We start from the raw sequence: 18,806 nt of genomic DNA on the forward strand, positions 1-18,806 counted from the left end.
GTGGAGTTTATTAAGATCTCCCTACATAAAAGGCCTTCTTCACAATAATATCTCTCACGGTTCTCAGGGGTTACTGGACAATTGCTAACCATCTTAAAGCACTGCTGCAAGGTTGGATCTAGTTGTTGATCCCATTTGCTAAACTCAATAGAGTCCTCCCCCTTTGAGTTCTCCATTTCTATTTCTAACTGCCTCATTTGAACTTCATGCTGTTGGGCTATGAGCATTTTCCTGAGTTCTGGGTTCTGCTCTCCTGTGCTGTCACCCTGCACTGAGCCAAATTCATCCTCAGAACCTTGGTCTACCTGGGGGTCTTTCACTTCACCCATTTCTGCCATCTGGCTTCGAGTCAAGGGCATAATCCCCCCTCAGAACAGGCTGCTTTAAAAAGTCAAGCCTCAAAATAAAACGACCACTTTTTTTTTCTTGCCTCAGAACCAGCCTTCTAGAACTTGCTGCTGTTCTTCAGCACTTAACTTGCAACTGTAGCAAGTTGGAGTCTACCCCCCTCTGCTGGGCCTCTCAGCAGGCAGGCTAGATCACTGTTACTATACAGTTTTGCCTCAGCTTTTTTCCCGCCAAAACCAGGCTGCCTCAGAGCACCCTAATCTAGTCTTCCCAGTTGGCACGTTCTTCCACTAGCGCACCTCCCCGTGAGGTACACCTAGAAGATTACCTACGCGCCTCAGATTGTCCCTGACTAGACCCCCCTTGCTCTGGGCACACTTGCCAAGGCTTTGCTGGACCGCTGGACAACTGGACCAGTCGTATCCCACCGCTGCCACCAATCAATGTGACAAACCCAGACCTACTGGGATCTGCCACACATTAACTAAGCTGCCACCAACCATTCCCTGTAAGAAGTCACACAGACCAGGGATGGATTTTTAAACAATAAAAGAACAAGGTTTATTTAAATACAACACACAGGGAAAATAAAATAATCAGGTGAATAAGATAAAGTAACGTGGCTTATTCTCATTCATACATGCATACAGTTTGGTTCACACAGAACCCTTAACTTAAAGCACAGACCCTGAACCTATCAGTTCTGGCTAACCAACAGACACCTGAACCTATCAGGTTGGTACTGACACACAATAGTACCCTGTCTGACACACAGACTCCCACACCAGCTTCTTCTTCCCAGCTGCTGCTTCGTCACATCCCAGCGTCTCCTAACTTCTCCACACACGCATCACATATATATACAGTACAGCCCCTCCTCCTGATGTCCCGCCTTCCACTCCCCATAGGATGGAACTTTCCCTCCAAACCCATGACAGACAGGTAACATCAGTGCTGTATGTAACATACACTCTCCCTAATAACCCAGGTGTGCAGCTGGGGGTGCTCCTGGATTCATCTCTGAACCTGGATGCCCAGGTTTTGGTAGTGGCCAGGAGTGCATTTTCACAATTAAAACTAGTGTGCCAGCTGCGCTCGTTCCTGGAGAGGTGTGATCTGGACACCTTAGTTACCTCATGGCTGGATTAGTGTAACATACTTCAAGTGGGTTTGCCTATGGAAAGTGTTAGAAACTTCAGCAGGTCCAATACGCAGGAGCCAAATTGCTAGCTGAGACTGGCTACAGGGATCAAATAGCCCCCACCACTTGTTGCAGCAGCTCCATGGGCTGCAGATCCATTTCCAGGTTGAATTAAAGTACTGGTTCTAACCTACTGTATAAAAGACTAAGTGGCTTGGGCCCAAGCTATCTCAGGGACTGCTTCTCCCTTTATGAGCCTGCTCAAGGGTTAAGACAATCAAAAGAGGCCTTTCTCTCAGTCCTACCACCTTTGCAGGTGCTTTTGGTGGGGACATAGGAGAGGACCTCCTCTGTTGCTGCTCCCAGACTTTGGAACTCCCTCTCATGCTAGGCTAGGCTGATGCCATCTTTCCTGTCCTTCCACAAGCAAGCGAAGACCTTTTGTCAATATTCAGAAACTTCAAGGTTAGGAGGTGCAGAAATGTTGCCCTAAAAATGAAAAGTTCTTTTTAGAAAGTGCCTCAAAGGTTGCTGAGAAAGTGAAAGTAAAATTGAAAGAGTGCTTCATTGTTTACATTACAATAACAAAATGCCTAGACTGTTTGGGAACACTGCTACTGATAAGATAGCAGGGCAGAAATATTCCATTCAGTTTGTACTGCTTTTGCATGAAAGTATCAGCAATAATTCAATGAGAACATGAGAAAAATGGAGTGTATTTTAAAATACTGCTTATGTTGTACTTTGCTTATGATGATATTTGACAAAGAAATACTGTAAATATATGTGGATAACTATAACTATAGTATGCAAATGAGAAGAACAGTGCATTGTACAATAGAAGCTTTTGTATAATTTTGTAGAAGGAGAAAAACATGAGTGTTATTTTAAACTCTTTGTGTTGTGATACATAACTAGAGAAGGAGGGGAAGGGTGTTATTTGTTTTATGAGCTTTTAGGCACAACCTATAATACTAAATTGATTTGAAAAGGGGTAATAAATTATATGTGCTCCTATAACACCATCAATTGCCATTAATGTCTCCAACAACCCTCTAGCTCTAGTAGAGCAGCGGTCCCCAACTTTTTTGGGACCGTGGACCAGCTGAGCCTCTGAGGAAGGTGGGGATCCCACACACACTTGCACGGGGGTGCTCTCGGGTGCATGTGTGAAGCAGTGGCAGAGTGCCCGCCTGCCAGCACCAGTGTGAGCACTCACCCACCTCTTTGGGGTGGGGGAGGGGCTGCATGCCCACCCCTTCGCGTGGGGATGCAGGCGCATGTGTGAAGGGGTGGGGGAGCACTTATGGCAGCGCTGGCACACGTGCGTATGTGCAAAGCAGCTGTGGGGAGGGAAGTGCGTGCAGGGGGGCGGGAGGTCTGTCTCCGCAGCCCGGTCCAACTCAGGCCACGGACCGGCACCAGGCTGCGGACTGGGACTTGACGACCTCTGTAGTAGAGGACCTCTAGAGTACTGATTAATTGGCTATTGATTAGCTAGTGTACCAAGATGCTCCCATAACAATAAGCTCCCTGTGCTAGGTAAGATACCTTTTGTTTGGATTTCTGCAAGAGCACAGACTATACATATAGCAATAGGAGACACACAGTCATTAGAGAAACAGAGGGAATGATGGAAGAAACAGGCATTCATCGCAACTCCATGCCGCTTTGGGCACCAACTATCAAAAAAGATGTACCCACGCAGCAGCAGGTTTTGTTTCCAGATGCTGCAACAACAACCAAATGGATTTTACGTATGTCTGGGTGAGAAAATGTTTTTTCTTTGTGAGTGTTCTTAAATGTGCTTAGAGCTAAGTAATGCCTTTTTAATTTATACATTTTTATAATTTAATACTTTAGGAGATATATTTTCCACCTGCTGTTTAATATTAGCCCTATCATTAGTCTATAAGCTATTGCATTTTTAAAATGTATTTGAAAAATTCTCGTTGTTTTTTAAATTCTAAAATGTCTTTACTCTTAAAAAATATTATGTGGGTATATTTTAGACTGAAGTGCTTGTCTACAACGGTAAGTTTAATTTTCATATATACTAAAGATATGTGTCTACAGTTTCTTATAAATATAAGGATGATTTTTGTAAGATGAAGGGATATGCTTGTGACTTTCTAAAAGTTACCTGTTTTAAAGGCTTTGGTCTTTTATGCTTATGGAATTTTATGGAAAGTTTATGGAAGCTTTATAGAAATAAAATTAGTAGAAAATTATCAAGTTTTGGAGTTGAAAATGCTACACAACTACTATAAAATCTGGCAAAGGGCAATGGTAGATTTGGGGCTGTCAGCTAGGAACCCTGATTTGATCTCTCCGTTGCTGTTGTGGTGAAGTCACAAAACTCACGGTTTGTGATACAAACAGCTGCAAGCTGCTACAAAACTACTACAATGATATCACAAAGGTTCTCAGGGGATACCAAACTCCAGGTTCACAGTTACCACAGAAAAGAGTACTTTCTGAAGTTATGTGACCTATTCAAGAAAATAAAAGTTAGCCTCAATTGATGCTCATATTTTAAATTTTCAAATATACTTTTGGAAATTCAGAACCATGTGAGCTGGCCAACAGAGAACACAGCACCACATCAGCTACACCAACACTGGCATTTGTTTGGAATACATGATTAAGAGCAGATAGAAGGCCTTGCTGTGCATCACCAAGACTTCTGAAGCCTTAATTTATGGATGAAAGCAAAGAGCTGGAGCCCAAAACAGGAGGCCATCCTGTTCGAAAGTCAGGTGGGGATCCCTCAGGAAATCCCACAAGGAAACAAAACATAGATGAGCTAAATATTCTTGCATGGAGGTGGGGGCGAGAACAATAAAACACAGCATAGAGCACCAGGAAAATACAGACTTGCTTAGAAGTTCTTTTTTTAAAGATACTTTAAATTAAATAGTTATGAATGATATCAACAGCACCAATAGTATTCATCATAGTAACTGGTTCTGACTAGATTATGCAAGTGCCTAACACTGATCCACATAATTACCCACTGATGTTGAAGTCTTTTGGCAATCCTCTTCCAAACAAGAATTAGTACTATATGCCCAGGCCCCTGTTCCCAATCCCATGGTACATGCACCTGACACACTGCTGTAAACACTCTACACTATACTACTCTTAACTACTACAAGCAGCTGCTGCTGAAGCACCACAATTTGAGTACAAATCAATGCCCAGAAATGGAGATATCCTATATATAGATAAGATTGCCTAGTGCCTACTAAACAAGCACAGATACAGAGGCTGTTGCTTTCTCCTGCTATTGCTCGCTACTCAGGCCAAAGGATGTGTCTTGTTTTGAATGGAAATTACCAACTGGTTTGTTAATTATGCTTTATTTGTTGTTGTTGTTGTTGTTTAGTCGTTTAGTCGTGTCCAACTCTTCGTGACCCCATGGACCAGAGCACGCCAGGACCCTCCTGTCTTCCACTGCCTCCCGGAGTTGGGTCAGATTCATGTTGGTTGCTTCAGTTACACTGTCCGTCCATCTCGTCCTCTGTTGTCCCCTTCTCCTCTTCACACTTTCCCAACATCAGGGTCTTTTCCAGGGAGTCTTCTCTTCTCAGTAAATAAAATGCTTTATTTACTCATTACTATTTATTCTCTTACTGAAGCTTATTTATTTGTTTAGGAAACTGCTTCTTCTTCAGAAAGCACTGTTAATTTTTCATCCTGCTTTGCTTACAGAACAGTGTTAGAAATAACGATACGGTTTAATTGTAAATGGGAATACTGACAGAAGCATGCAGTGCGGGAATGATCAAGATCCATGCAGTGGTAATTGTGACCATTTATAGAAATCCTTATCATTGAGTTTTGCAAGTACATCATCATCATCAGGTAACAGCCAGATATTTTTGTTTATACCTGTCCAGCCGTTCACAGTAGAGGGCTTCCCTTCCATCTCACCCTTCATGGATATGACAGTGATCTCATACTGCATCCCAGGTTTCAGGCCTGCAAAGAAAGAAGCAAAAAAAAAAAAAAAAACCCAGGAGGAAAAAAATACTTTTGAGACACAACTGCATCCTCCAACAATATCCTAGTCAAGATTTATGTGAGACATATGTTTCTAACCCCACCCTCTCTTTTTGGCCATTAAGACAGTCCAGGAAGACTGATCTTTTAGAATCATACTTGGTGAAAAGGTAGAAATCCATCTTCATCTCATATATCACCATCACTGAACCAACTTTCAGTTTGTTTCTAAGCTCAACTTAAGATGCTGGTTTTGACCTATAAAGCTTCAAGTGGCCTGAGGCCAACATATCAGAACCACCACCACCTCCCATATGAACGTGCCCATGTTTTTAATTCTTCAGAGGCCCCATTGTGCCAGCAGGAGGAGCTAGTTTTGTCAGTATACAAGACAGGGCCCTTTCTGTACTGTGGAATTCCACAGACACACACACAGAAACACCCAAGGAAATCTGGGAGTTTTAGAAAGGTAATACAAACTCAAAAGTGGGGCAAACTTTGTGGTTGTTCCTGCAGTGTGTTTCTGGGCATTACAGCCAAAGCAAGTTAATTTTCCCATCTCTGAAAGAAAAGGCACTATTAGATTCATAATATTTTCTTTTAATGTAATGAGGGTGAAGAATGAACTTCAAGCATGAGATGGAAGGGAAGCCCACTCCAAGCAGTAAGAGAGTCTACAGTAAAAGAAAATAAATCCAGTTAAGCACTAAAGCACCTGGAAGTCAACTGTACAGTGGTACCTCGACTTATGACTGTCCCAACTTACGACCAAATCGAGTTACAACCAGCTCTGGCCACAAAATTTTGCTTCAACTTGTGATCGGAGCTTTGAGTTACATTCAGAAAAAAGGTGGGGGAAAAGGTGGGAAATTTAAATTGCTAACCATTGGTCAGTGAAGAGGCTGCTTCTTTGTAGCTCTTTTGCCCCAATGGTTAGAGTGTGTTCGTTTGCAGAGAGGCTTCGGACTCCCTGGTGCTGCTTTCTGCTTCTGAGTGAGTACATACATACAGAGTTTTGCAGTGTGGGTTTGGGCTTGGGGGGGTTATGTTTCTGTGCTGTGATGTTTTCTTGTTTTTTGGTGATTTTTTTCCCCGCCCCCAGTGCATTCCGATGGGCCTTGCAGGTTTTTTTGTTTTTTGTTTTGTTTTGTTTTTGGTGATTTTTTTTCCGGCCAGAATGGATTAATGGGGTTTCAAAGCATTCCTATGGGAAATGGTGCTCCGATTTATGACCAATTTGAGTTACGGCCAACTTCTGGAACAGATTAAGTTCCTAAGTTGAGGCACCACTGTAACTGGAAAAATGAAGAGCTAACACAGTGGAAGATAAAAATTCCATATCAATGTTACTGCAAATGACAAGAAAAAGAATGGTGCATTTTCTCCTGCAAATGTGTTTGGTCGGCAGCAGGTACTGTGCAAACACAGTTTCTTTCAAATTGGACAGTCTGAATATCAGCAATAATAAAACTATGATGAGCAGCTTTCCTCCTCAGCCCAAATTTCCCAAAGCTCTCATTTACCTAACTTGCCATGTATTTACCTGTGATGACGTATCTGCTCTTAGCATCACCACTTTTGGGGACCATCACCTCCTTCTCCTCCCCAAGCAAGGACTTGTACCTCAGCTTGTAGTAATCCACTTCTGTTTCAGGGTTCTCCCACTCCACTTCCAAGGAATTTTCTGTCTCCTCTGTCACCCAGATTGCACCAACAGCAGACACAGCTAAGGAAAAGGGAATCATCACTCAAACAGCAGTAACAGGATATTATAACAACCTTTCTTCATTAGGAGTGGGTGGTTAATTGTGAGAGAAGATTGGATATGGAGACTAATAATGTAACTGTTTGAATTAAGAGGAGAAAGGAAGGAAGGTATTTTCCTGTTGTCTGCTTCTGATTTGCTAAGAATGTTTTCTGTGATTATGTACCTTCTGTTACTGTTCTATGTGCTGCCAGCTTAGAGTTTTTACGATTATACGAAGCACTCCTATTCTGGCATGTTTTATATCACTGCAATAAGCAGAGGCTGACCATTCCTGGCCTCTGCCCATTCCTCTACATCCAAGTTTCATTCTGCAAAATGTGTAGATGTGTATACATTTTCGAGCTTTGCATCTGGGTAAACAGAAAAAAACTGTGCCAAAAGAGAAATTTTGTTTGTAATAAAATGTTCACATCTTATTTTGTCTCTGTTAATTGAAGGCATTTCAGAATAAATCAGAACAAAATTAAGTAAAAATAATTAAATGAGGAGAAGACTACTGAGAAGTTGTTTAAGAAGAAGACATCTTACGTTGGGCTCAAAGTGCAAAACTATTAAATAAAATATGACAGGCCATCGATACACAAGGAAGCATGCAGATTGGTTAGGAAGTCGACAAGCTTCAGCAAATTGTTGTGCTTCAACACTGCAGATTTCAATGCCTTCTGCTGCTCTTGCATTTTATGCTCTTACATTTTTTGCCTCTGAACCAATTTTTATATACACGTATCTACCAAATGAGAATAACACTTCATGTATCTGACTAAATGTGTCGTAGTCATGAGAACATGTGTCCCATTAAAACTTCAAAATGCCCCATGACTCTTTGCTATATGCCAAAAAATTACCCAGTGTGATATAGTGGATAGAGTGATGGATTAGAACACTGGAGAACAGGGTTCAAATCCCAACTCAGCCATGGAAAGTCATTGGAGGAGTGAAACTGGTAAAAATACTTCTTAAATACCATACTTACCTTGAAAGCCCTATTAAGGTCACTATAAGTCAGTTCCAACTTAATGGCACACAACAACAACAAATTTTATATTTGTTTTATCACTGTGATGTGTAGAGTTGGCATGTAAATACTTGTTTGTCTCAAGTAATTAAAATATTCTTCACATCACCACAAGGACAAATTTCCTAACATTCTTGAAAAAAACTGCCATATTAGTAAAAACATTATTTTGCACAAAATGCCATTTTTATGAAAAATTTTCATTCATTTGCACCATTCGTGTAATCACACATAATACCCCTAAATAGGAGGTCTGCCATTTTAATATTAATTTGAAGTAGTAGAATGGAGGTTTGCATTTTTCTTAACAATCTACTAGTCCTTTCATGCTTGCTGTATATACGTGTGCTTTGTTTTTCAAAGATAAAGGATTCTTAACAGGGCACCTGAAGGGAGGACAATATATCTTTGTCTCACTCTCAGCTGCAGGTAAGGAATCTCATGGAGCTTTAACATTTCTCCACAAGTTTTCTCATTCTGTTGAAATGGCATAAAATTGATGAGCAGGAGAAATGTAGTGTCTGTTGTATCCATCCCTATCACAGACACAATAGAAGTAAGGCCATAATTGTGTTCTGTCAGTTCAAAAAATATACCACACCACGATTGGCAGAAACCGCAGTAGGTGAACCAGCTTCAGAGCTTAGTGTCCAGCTGTGGCTTGCTACCTGGTAAGAAGCGGCGGTTTTTACATTCAGACATCAAATCAAACCAAAGATGGACTTCTGTTAAGTGTAGTTGGGGTGATTCCTGGACATTGTGGGTTCCCCCCCCCAAAAAAAGTCACTTTTTCTATCAGCTAATTATGAGTTTGACACCACAGATCTTTGAACGGCTAAACAGTATTTTAATGCCCCCTACCTGTGCTGCCTTGCAGGAGTTCTGGGTCACTAGAAATAGATTTCCTTACATTACGAAGTGCAATGATATATTTTGTGCCTGGAAGAAGACCAAGGATCTCATAGGTGATGTCAGTTTTAGGAACTTGTACTTGCTTCACTGAGGTCTCATTTCCCAGGGGAAAGTAGGCAATGACATAATAGTCCACCTCGGTCATCTTATCCCAGCCAATAGCCAGGGAATCCTCTGTGGTTTTGAGGAGACGTGCATTCCAAGGAGCACGCACTGCAACAAGAAAGAAAAGGTATTAGCCGCAGAATTCATAAAGAGTCTTCCAACGAAAAATATTTCAGAGCGATACCGTTTACTCTCAGCATTGTGTCAAGTTTCTTAGTAGCTCAGACTTGTGCCAGTAAATCTGTGAGTCTACACCTGAAGTGACAATTGGGTCTCTAGTAAAATCCAGTGGTTCAGAGTTCCTTGAAATGACAGGACAAACAGCATCTCCTGAGGTTCCTTCCATGCAACTGTTAAAGATACTGTCCTCCTTTCATTTTTACATCTTGTCTCATCTACAATAAAGGATAGGAACCCACTGCCTTTTAAATGAAAGTTAAGGTATTTGGTAGCTCTGACGTTTGTCATGAGGTATGTGGCTTATATGTTCCATATCACTGCAAAAGCTAGTACATAGTCAAGTACATTTTAGGAGACTCTAGCTAAAATCCTGTTGTGGTAGCATCAAGGCTATCACAGAAGTTATATCAGTTGTTTGTCTGGCTTCTGCAATCACTCACATACAACAGAAAACCTAGAAAACACAAGACATGCTTCTGTGTATGTCCTTGCATGTGTGGAAAGCTTCAACTGAATTTTGAAGAAATTCAGAAATTTACTTGGCAGATAATTAGTCACTTCTGTGTTCAATCTAATGTTGAGCTAGTACATACCTGCCAAATAAATAAGGCACAATTAATAAGGAAGCTCCCCTACATGACTGAAAATTAATTATCATCATCTCCAAATAATTTCAACAGAGAAGGCACAGGAGAACTTCCTGGGAAACTGTGCCGATAATAAACAATAGCAGCAATAGTAAATATTCCATTTCACATCTGAGGTCCTACTTCAGGTTCCCATACTGGCAGAATTTCACCAGGTGTTACCAAAAATCAGGTGTGACCATGATACCAACTCTCTCCTGAGAATTATCTATTAGACATAGCAGTGAATTATCTCTTCAAATTGCTCTTGTACTTAGAAATGTAGTGTGAATGCACTATATTTCTAAGCAGCAAGTCCTTTTAAGGATTCTAGCACTTACCTAATATTCCATTTCCTCCCATCGGAGATTTAAGACAATTCAATACATATACTGCATCTTGATTACCGTCTGTCCCATTATGAACCTGTCTGGATGTTGAGATCTTCAGCAGAGGTCCTTTTAAGAACAGGAACAGCTACAGAGACCCATGGGAGAAACTTTCTCTCAGACTGGGGAATACATTCCCCTCAGTTTTGGAATTGGTTCCTACTCTTGTTGCTTATAGGAAAGTCCTGAAGACATATGTTTTTAAATTGGCTTATAACCTTGTTTTATTTATTGCGAAGATGTTAACTGTAGATTTTTAACTATTTGTAGATTATGGTCATTATTCATTTTGTTTAATTGTAATTTCATCATGATGACACAAAAGGGAGGTTACAGTGGCTAAGCTATCTTGGTCCAGGAACACAGCAATCGCTATCACATCTGTCATAGTTGGACAAAGGCTTTCTCTGCCACTGAACTCCCTGCCTCCAGTGACAGGACTGGAGTAAAGAGCACATATGCTATTTTAGGGCAGTGAAAGAGCATTGAGAACAGATTGTCTGTTCAGTTCCCAGAACGGAGAACTGCCAAACCACTGGACTTCTACTTGGCTGAGATTCTGTCAAAAATTATCAGCCCTTTATCCAACCCATTTCTGTCAGCCCTAATTAATCCAGCCACTCCACAGTCTCGCCTGAGTCCTGACACAGATGACAGGGTGAAGTAGACCTGGGTGTCTTCAGAGTGCTTGTAACACTTCACCCCAATCCCCTGCTGTTCTCTGCCAGCAGTTTCATGCAAATGTTAGGGGGGGGGGAATAAGAAACCTGAAGGATATCACAACACCCCTCCTATAAAGGGGAGAAGAAACCCCTTGATGCCATTTTTTGAAATGATCGTGCAAGTAGGAGCAGGACCCCCAATTTCCAGTCCATACCATACCAGTCAGTAAAACAGCATGGTGGATGGAATAAAAAGCTCCCAATAAGCCCAGAGGAATCAGAAAGGACACATTCCCTCTCTCACACACACACTTCTATTCCCCCCACTCCTCCATCAGTGTATCCAAGACCACTTCCATGTCAAACCGAGGCCTAGATGTGTGATCATTTGTAGGCATTACTCCAATCTTGTGGTTTCATGCATGATGCTATTGGCTGGAGTAGTGACCAATATAGCGTTCATTTCTCATACTATAGCACTCTCAGTACACTTGATTAAATATGTTGGCAATGAAATCTGTAATTGTATAAATGGTATCATTATTAAAGGTTACAATAAAGTAGCTAATGCTGACGTATTTTTATTTCAAGGTTTTGCAAAAGAAGCATCGCGTTGTGCCTACTATTTAAGCTAACGCCAGCAAGCAGCAAAATAGGTCTTGTGACATTTGGTTCCGAAGCAATCATCAACAAGTATTGTATTGTTGTACATTATTTTCCTGGCATCTCATCACTGTCTTGTCATCCCACTAGAACAGATAAATTATGAAGATATTATTTCCAATTGCTTTGTAGCTTGGCTGATCACATCTGTAGTCTTTCAGTGATGCTAAGGTAAAAAGTAAAGGTAAAGGTTCCCCTTGACATTTTCAGTCCAGTCGTGTCCGACTCTATGGGGCAGTGCTCATCCCGTTTTTCAAGCCGTTAGAGGCAGCGCTTGTCCGAAGACAGTTTCTGTTGCCGCGTGGCCAGTGTGACTAGGGAACGCCATTTTACCTTCCCACCGAGATGGTACCTATTTATCTACTTGCATTTACATGCTTTTGAACTGCTAGGTTGGCGAGGAGCTGGGACAAAGCGACGGGAGCTCACTCCATCGCGTGGATTCGATCTTACGACCGCTGGACTTCTGACCCTGCAGCACAAGCTTCTGCGGTTTAGGCCGCAGCGCCACCACATCCCAGATTCACTGATGCTAAAGGAAGCTTAATTTGTATTATAGGTGAGGTTTTCTATTTTAAAATATGACAATCCTCCACTTTGCCCTGCAAAGAAAAAAGCCTGTTCTTTCCTTATTTTGTGCTGCGGGTTTTACTGAATGATTGTCCTTGTTTGGTTGAAGCAGCATTTCCATTGTGGCCATTTCTTTAAGCTAGGAAAACTCATGGCTAGCTCACGGTCAGAGAGGCATGTGTTGAGCCAAAAATTATTCATTAACAGAAAACCCATGCTGTCGCAAAGATCCAGCTCCAGTTATGGAGACTTCAAGGAGGCAGCATGTCAGCACAATATAAAAAAGCAGAGTTGGCATGAACTATGTAAGATGAGGGAAGAGTGATCAGCAGGCATGCCCTGCTTCATTTATTATGGCTTCCTACTAAATACTGTGCTCAGAGGTATTTGCTCCTTCTCTTTGCTTCAGTAATATGCACGGCTGTCTCTGACGGAGGGCCTCTTACCTTTGGAACAGTCAAGCCCAAGGAAGCCATCTTCACAGTAACACTCTCCACTGTCACAGTAGCCATTCCCGCTGCAATCCCTGGGGCACCTCTTCTCACTGCAGTCCTCTCCAGTGAATGCCTTGTAGCAGTGGCACACACCATGGAGACAGACCCCATTGCCACTGCAGTTCTGGGGACAGAGAAGCTGGCTGCAATCCTCCCCAGCATACAGGGCGTTGCAAATGCAACGGCCTGCGATGCAGTGTCCATTACCATTGCAATTTCCTGGGCAGAGAGGTCGAGAACAGTCCAGGCCTTCCCAGCCTTCATCACAGTTGCAGCTGCAAGTCTCCTGGATAAATATCCCATGGCCACTACAGGATGACACACCTGTATGAAGGCACAAGGACCAGAACCACAAACAGGAAATGGGAGACAAAAAAGGAAAAACTACGTTGGTTCTTAAACCTAGAAATCTTCCTAATAAGAACATAACAATGAGCTGACCAGTTGTGAAACATGCAGAGAAACTTTCCTTCCTTTACTTTCCGGCCTCTCCTAGGTTTATTCCCAGTGTTACATACAGCACTGATGTTACCTGTCTGTCATGGGTTTGGAGGGAAAGTTCCATCCTATGGGGAGTGGAAGGCGGGACATCAGGAGGAGGGGCTGTACTGTATATATATGTGGAGCCTGTGTGAAGAAGCTGGAGAAGAGCTGAGAGAAGAAGCTTGAGTGGGAGTCTGTGTGTCAGACAGGGTACTACTGTGTGTCAGTCAGTACCAACCTGATAGGTTCAGGTGTCTGTATGGTTAGCCAGAACTGATAGGTTCAGGGTCTGTGCTTTATTTAAGAGTGTTCTGAGTGAACCAAACCGGTGTATGTATGATTGAGACTAAGCCACGTTACTGTATCTTATTCACTTGATCATTTTATTTTCCCTGTGTGTGATTTAAATAAACCTTATTCCTTTATTTGTTAAAAATCCATTCCTGGTCTGTGTGACTCCTTACAGGGAATGGTTGGTGGCAGCTTAGTGAAACTGTGGCATATCCCAGTAGGTCTGGGTTTGTCACATTGATTGGTGTCCAGCGTGTGGGATACGACTGGTCCAGTTGTCCAGTGGTCTAGCAAAGCCTTGGCAAGTGTGCCCAGAGCAAGGGGGGTCTAGTCAGGGACAATCTGAGGGCGCGTAGGTAATCTTCTAGGCGTACCTCACGGGGAGGTGCGCTAGTGGAAGAACGTGCCAACTGGGGACTAGATTAGGGAGCTCTGAGGCAACCTGTTTTGGCGGGAAAAAAGCTGAGGCAAAACTGTGTGAAGTAGCAGTGATCTAGCCTGCCTGCTGAGAGGCCTAGCAGAGGGGGTGGACTCCGGCTGGCAACAGTTGCAGGTTAGTGCTGAAGAACAGCAGCAATCTATAGAAGGCTGGTTCTGAGGCAAAAGAGAAAAAAAGTGGTCGCTTTATTTTGAGGCTTGACTTTTGAAAGCAGCCTGTTCTGGGGGGGGTGATTATGCCCTTTTCTCGAAGCCAAATGGCAGAAAGGGGTGAAGTGAAAGACCCCCAGGTAGACCAAGGTTCTGAGGATGAATTTGGCTCAGTGCAGGATGAGAACACGGGAGAACAGACCTCAGAACTCAGAAAAATGCTCCTAGCCCAACAGCATGAATTTAGGATGAAACAATTGGAAAGGGAGGCCAGAGAAAGAGCTGAAATTAGTCAGGCAGAGGCAGATGCCAAGAAAAGGGGAATGGCCATGAGGATAAAAGAGATGGAACTGAAACACCAAATTAGAATGGTAAACAATTAGAATTGGATTTCCTAAATAAGTTTATTAACAATTTATCAGTTGAAGAAATGTCAAAGAAAGAAAAGTACGAGGCTCAGGTCAGACAAAGTGAGCAAGATCTTGAAAAATATAATCAGCAAAAAGACATTAAATTAAAAGAAATCAGAGATAAGACTGAAGAAAAAGTAAAAGAGATAAAAGCTAGGGCTGAGGAAGAAATTTTACAGATCAGGGCTGAGTTTCAGGCTAAGCAAAAGGAGCTGGTTTTGAGAATAAAAGAGAAGAAATTGCAGCTAGAAAAGAAACCAAAAGAAGGCACACAGGTTAAGGCACAACATCAAAACCTGAATTATTCTGAAGAAAACATGAGGGAAACATGGGACCCTAAGTACTCCAAAGGGTTAGTTCAGAGCCCGCCAAAAATGGGCGGCCATTTTGTTGATAAAACTTCTGGGCAGAGCCAGTCCAGGAACCAGATTTTGGAGGGAAAACCAAAACCAGATGAGAAAGACTCCAAATACAGCAGAAAATGTTATTTCTGTCAAGGAAAGGGCCATCTAATCTCAGAGTGTGAGAAATTAAAGCAGCTAAAAGGAAATGTGCCTCATGATTTGAGTGGAACCAAGCCAAAAGCTGTGTTCTGTGTCCAGAAAGAGCAAAGCTCCTTGTCACTGAGGGAACCTGTTGCCATGGCTACTCAATCTGGAACAGTTACATCTGCTGATCAGGCTGAGGAAAATGGTCCTCTTGTGGAGGTCAAGCGCTGCTTGCTAGTGAGAACAGATTCACAGTTGTTTGAAACAGCAGGGGTGGACGTAGGAATACTTGACCATCAGTATCGGGGGTTAAGGGATACTTGTTCCCAGGTGACCCTGTGCCATCCAGATATTATTCCTAGGGAGTATATAATCCCGAATGAGAGCATAAAGGTGGCAGGGATTGAGGGACAGGTGATCTCGCTGCCAGTAGCTGAGGTACCTATGAACTTTCAAGGCTGGAGGGGAGTTTGGCGGCTAGCGATTTCATCGACTCTGCCAGCAGCCGTGCTCGTGGGAAATGACCTGGCTGAACATGTGAAACGGGTGCTAGTGATTACACGTTCACAAGCCACCACGGGGACAGTTCTGGGGGGTAATGATGAGCCCGAGACGGAAGCAGGTGGGGGGAGTTCCGAAGCTGTGGTGGAAACCTTAACCACAGACAGCCGATTTGGCCAAGAGCAAAAGGCAGACGCCACTCTCCAAAAATGTTTTGAACAGGTGACAGACGCCCAGCTAACACCTGAAACCCCAGTGAGATTTCGAGAGGAAAAGGGAATTTTATATAGAGAGACCCTGAGGAATATCTCAAAAGGGGGAGATGGGATCAGAAGTCAGCTAGTGGTACCTGAAAAGTATCGCCCCATGATCTTACAAAGGGGGCACTCTGACATGTTTGCTGCGCACTTAGGGGTGAACAAAACACAGCAGAGAATCACACAGAATTTTTACTGGCCTGAAATAGGGAAGCAGATCAAAGAGTTCTGTAAACAATGTGATGTGTGTCAAAGGCAGGGGAATAGCCGCGACAGGACCAAAGCAAAGTTGTGCCCTTTGCCTGTGATTGACACTCCGTTCAAATGCATAGGGGTGTGTTACATACAGCACTGATGTTACCTGTCTGTCATGGGTTGGAGGGAAAGTTCCATCCTATGGGGAGTGGAAGGCGGGACATCAGGAGGAGGGGCTGTACTGAATATATATGTGGAGCTTGTGTGGAGAAGTTAGGAGAAAGGAGGAGAGCTGAGAGAAGAAGCTTGAGTGGGAGTCTGTGTGTCAGACAGGGTACTACTGTGTGTCAGTCAGTACCAACCTGATAGGTTCAGGTGTCTGGATGGGAAGCCAGAACTGATAGGTTCAGGGTCTGTGCTTTATTTAAAGGTGTTCTGTGTGAACCAAACTGGTGTATGTATGATTGAGACTAAGCCAAGTTACTGTATCTTATTCACTTGATCATTTTATTTTCCCTGTGTGTTGTTTAAATAAACCTTCTTCCTTTATTTGTTAAAAATCCATTCCTGGTCTGTGTGACTCCTTACAGGGAATGGTTGGTGGCAGCTTAGTGAAACTGTGGCATATCCCAGTAGGTCTGGGTTTGTCACATTGATTGGTGTCCAGCGTGTGGGATACGACTGGTCCAGTTGTCCAGTGGTCCAGCAAAGCCTTGGCAAGTGTGCCCAGAGCAAGGGGGGTCTAGTCAGGGACAATCTGAGAGCGCGTAGGTAATCTTCTAGGCTTACCTCACGGGGAGGTACGCTAGTGGAAGAACGTGTGACCTCAGATTGGTGGGACTAGATTAGGGAGCTCTGAGGCAACCTGTTTTGGCGGGAAAAGTGCTGAGGCAAAGCTGAGTGAAGTAGCAGTGATCTAGCTTGTCTGCTGAGAGGCCTAGCAGAGGGGGGTAGTCTCTGGCTGGCAACAGTTGCAAGTTAGTGCTGAAGAACAGCAGCAATCTATAGAAGGCTGGTTCTGAGGCAACAGAGAAAAAAAAGTGGTCGCTTTATTTTGAGGCTTGACTTTTGAAAGCAGCCCGTTCTGGGGGGGGGGAGTATGCCCTTGACTCGAAGCCAAATGGCAGAAAGGGGTGAAGTGAGAGACCCACAGGTAGACCAAGGTTCTGAGGAAGAATTTGGCTCAGTGCAGGATGAGAACACAGGAGAACAGACCTCAGAACTCAGAAAAATGCTCCTAGCCCAACAGCATGAATTTAGGATGAAACAATTGGAAAGGGAGGCCAGAGAAAGAGCTGAAATCAGTCAGGCAGAGGCAGATGCCAAGAAAAGGGGAATGGCCATGAGGATAAAAGAGATGGAACTGAAACACCAAATTAGAATGGTAAACAATTAGAATTGGATTTCCTAAATAAGTTTATTAACAATTTATCAGTTGAAGAAATGTCAAAGAAAGAAAAGTACGAGGCTCAGGTCAGACAAAGTGAGCAAGATCTTGAAAAATATAATCAGCAAAAAGACATTAAATTAAAAGAAATCAGAGATAAGACTGAAGAAAAAGTAAAAGAGATAAAAGCTAGGGCTGAGGAAGAAATTTTACAGATCAGGGCTGAGTTTCAGGCTAAGCAAAAGGAGCTGGTTTTGAGAATAAAAGAGAAGAAATTGCAGCTAGAAAAGAAACCAAAAGAAGGCACACAGGTTAAGGCACAACATCAAAACCTGAATTATTCTGAAGAAAACATGAGGGAAACATGGGACCCTAAGTACTCCAAAGGGTTAGTTCAGAGCCCGCCAAAAATGGGCGGCCATTTTGTTGATAAAACTTCTGGGCAGAGCCAGTCCAGGAACCAGATTTTGGAGGGAAAACCAAAACCAGATGAGAAAGACTCCAAATACAGCAGAAAATGTTATTTCTGTCAAGGAAAGGGCCATCTAATCTCAGAGTGTGAGAAATTAAAGCAGCTAAAAGGAAATGTGCCTCATGATTTGAGTGGAACCAAGCCAAAAGCTGTGTTCTGTGTCCAGAAAGAGCAAAGCTCCTTGTCACTGAGGGAACCTGTTGCCATGGCTACTCAATCTGGAACAGTTACATCTGCTGATCAGGCTGAGGAAAATGGTCCTCTTGTGGAGGTCAAGCGCTGCTTGCTAGTGAGAACAGATTCACAGTTGTTTGAAACAGCAGGGGTGGACGTAGGAATACTTGACCATCAGTATCGGGGGTTAAGGGATACTTGTTCCCAGGTGACCCTGTGCCATCCAGATATTATTCCTAGGGAGTATATAATCCCGAATGAGAGCATAAAGGTGGCAGGGATTGAGGGACAGGTGATCTCGCTGCCAGTAGCTGAGGTACCTATGAACTTTCAAGGCTGGAGGGGAGTTTGGCGGCTAGCGATTTCATCGACTCTGCCAGCAGCCGTGCTCGTGGGAAATGACCTGGCTGAACATGTGAAACGGGTGCTAGTGATTACACGCTCACAAGCCACCACGGGGACAGTTCAGGGGGGTACTGATGAGCCCGAGACGGAAGCAGAGGGGAGTTCCGAAGCTGTGGTGGAAACCTTGACCACGGACAGCCGATTTGGCCAAGAGCAAAAGGCAGACGCCACTCTCCAAAAGTGTTTTGAACAGGTGACAGACGCCCAGCTAACACCTGAAGCCCCAGTGAGATTTCGAGAGGAAAAGGGAATTTTATATAGAGAGACCCTGAGGAAT

At 43.2% G+C, this 18,806-nt stretch overlaps 1 protein-coding gene and 1 long non-coding RNA gene across 3 annotated transcripts in view; one reads left to right on the top strand and one right to left on the bottom strand.

Annotated features, from left to right (window-relative positions):
- The window catches only part of TNN (tenascin N), a 96,780-nt gene that overhangs the window by 42,208 nt on the left and 35,766 nt on the right, over window positions 1-18,806 (bottom strand). For both annotated transcript variants that reach the window (XM_072998224.2, XM_072998226.2), the window contains exons 3-6: window positions 12,831-13,202; window positions 9,139-9,402; window positions 7,038-7,220; window positions 5,384-5,473 (exon numbers count right to left, since the gene is read on the bottom strand). In XM_072998224.2, the coding sequence (XP_072854325.2) occupies window positions 5,384-5,473; window positions 7,038-7,220; window positions 9,139-9,402; window positions 12,831-13,202 (909 nt within the window). The remainder of the gene's footprint in view (window positions 1-5,383; window positions 5,474-7,037; window positions 7,221-9,138; window positions 9,403-12,830; window positions 13,203-18,806) is intronic.
- Window positions 5,219-7,342, top strand: LOC140706770 (uncharacterized). The gene is made up of 2 exons (XR_013544637.1): window positions 5,219-5,356; window positions 7,149-7,342. It is a non-coding gene; the product is annotated as an uncharacterized LOC140706770 (long non-coding RNA).

The sequence above is a fragment of the Pogona vitticeps genome, chromosome 4, assembly GCF_051106095.1.
Source record: "Pogona vitticeps strain Pit_001003342236 chromosome 4, PviZW2.1, whole genome shotgun sequence".
NCBI lineage: Eukaryota > Metazoa > Chordata > Lepidosauria > Squamata > Agamidae > Pogona > Pogona vitticeps.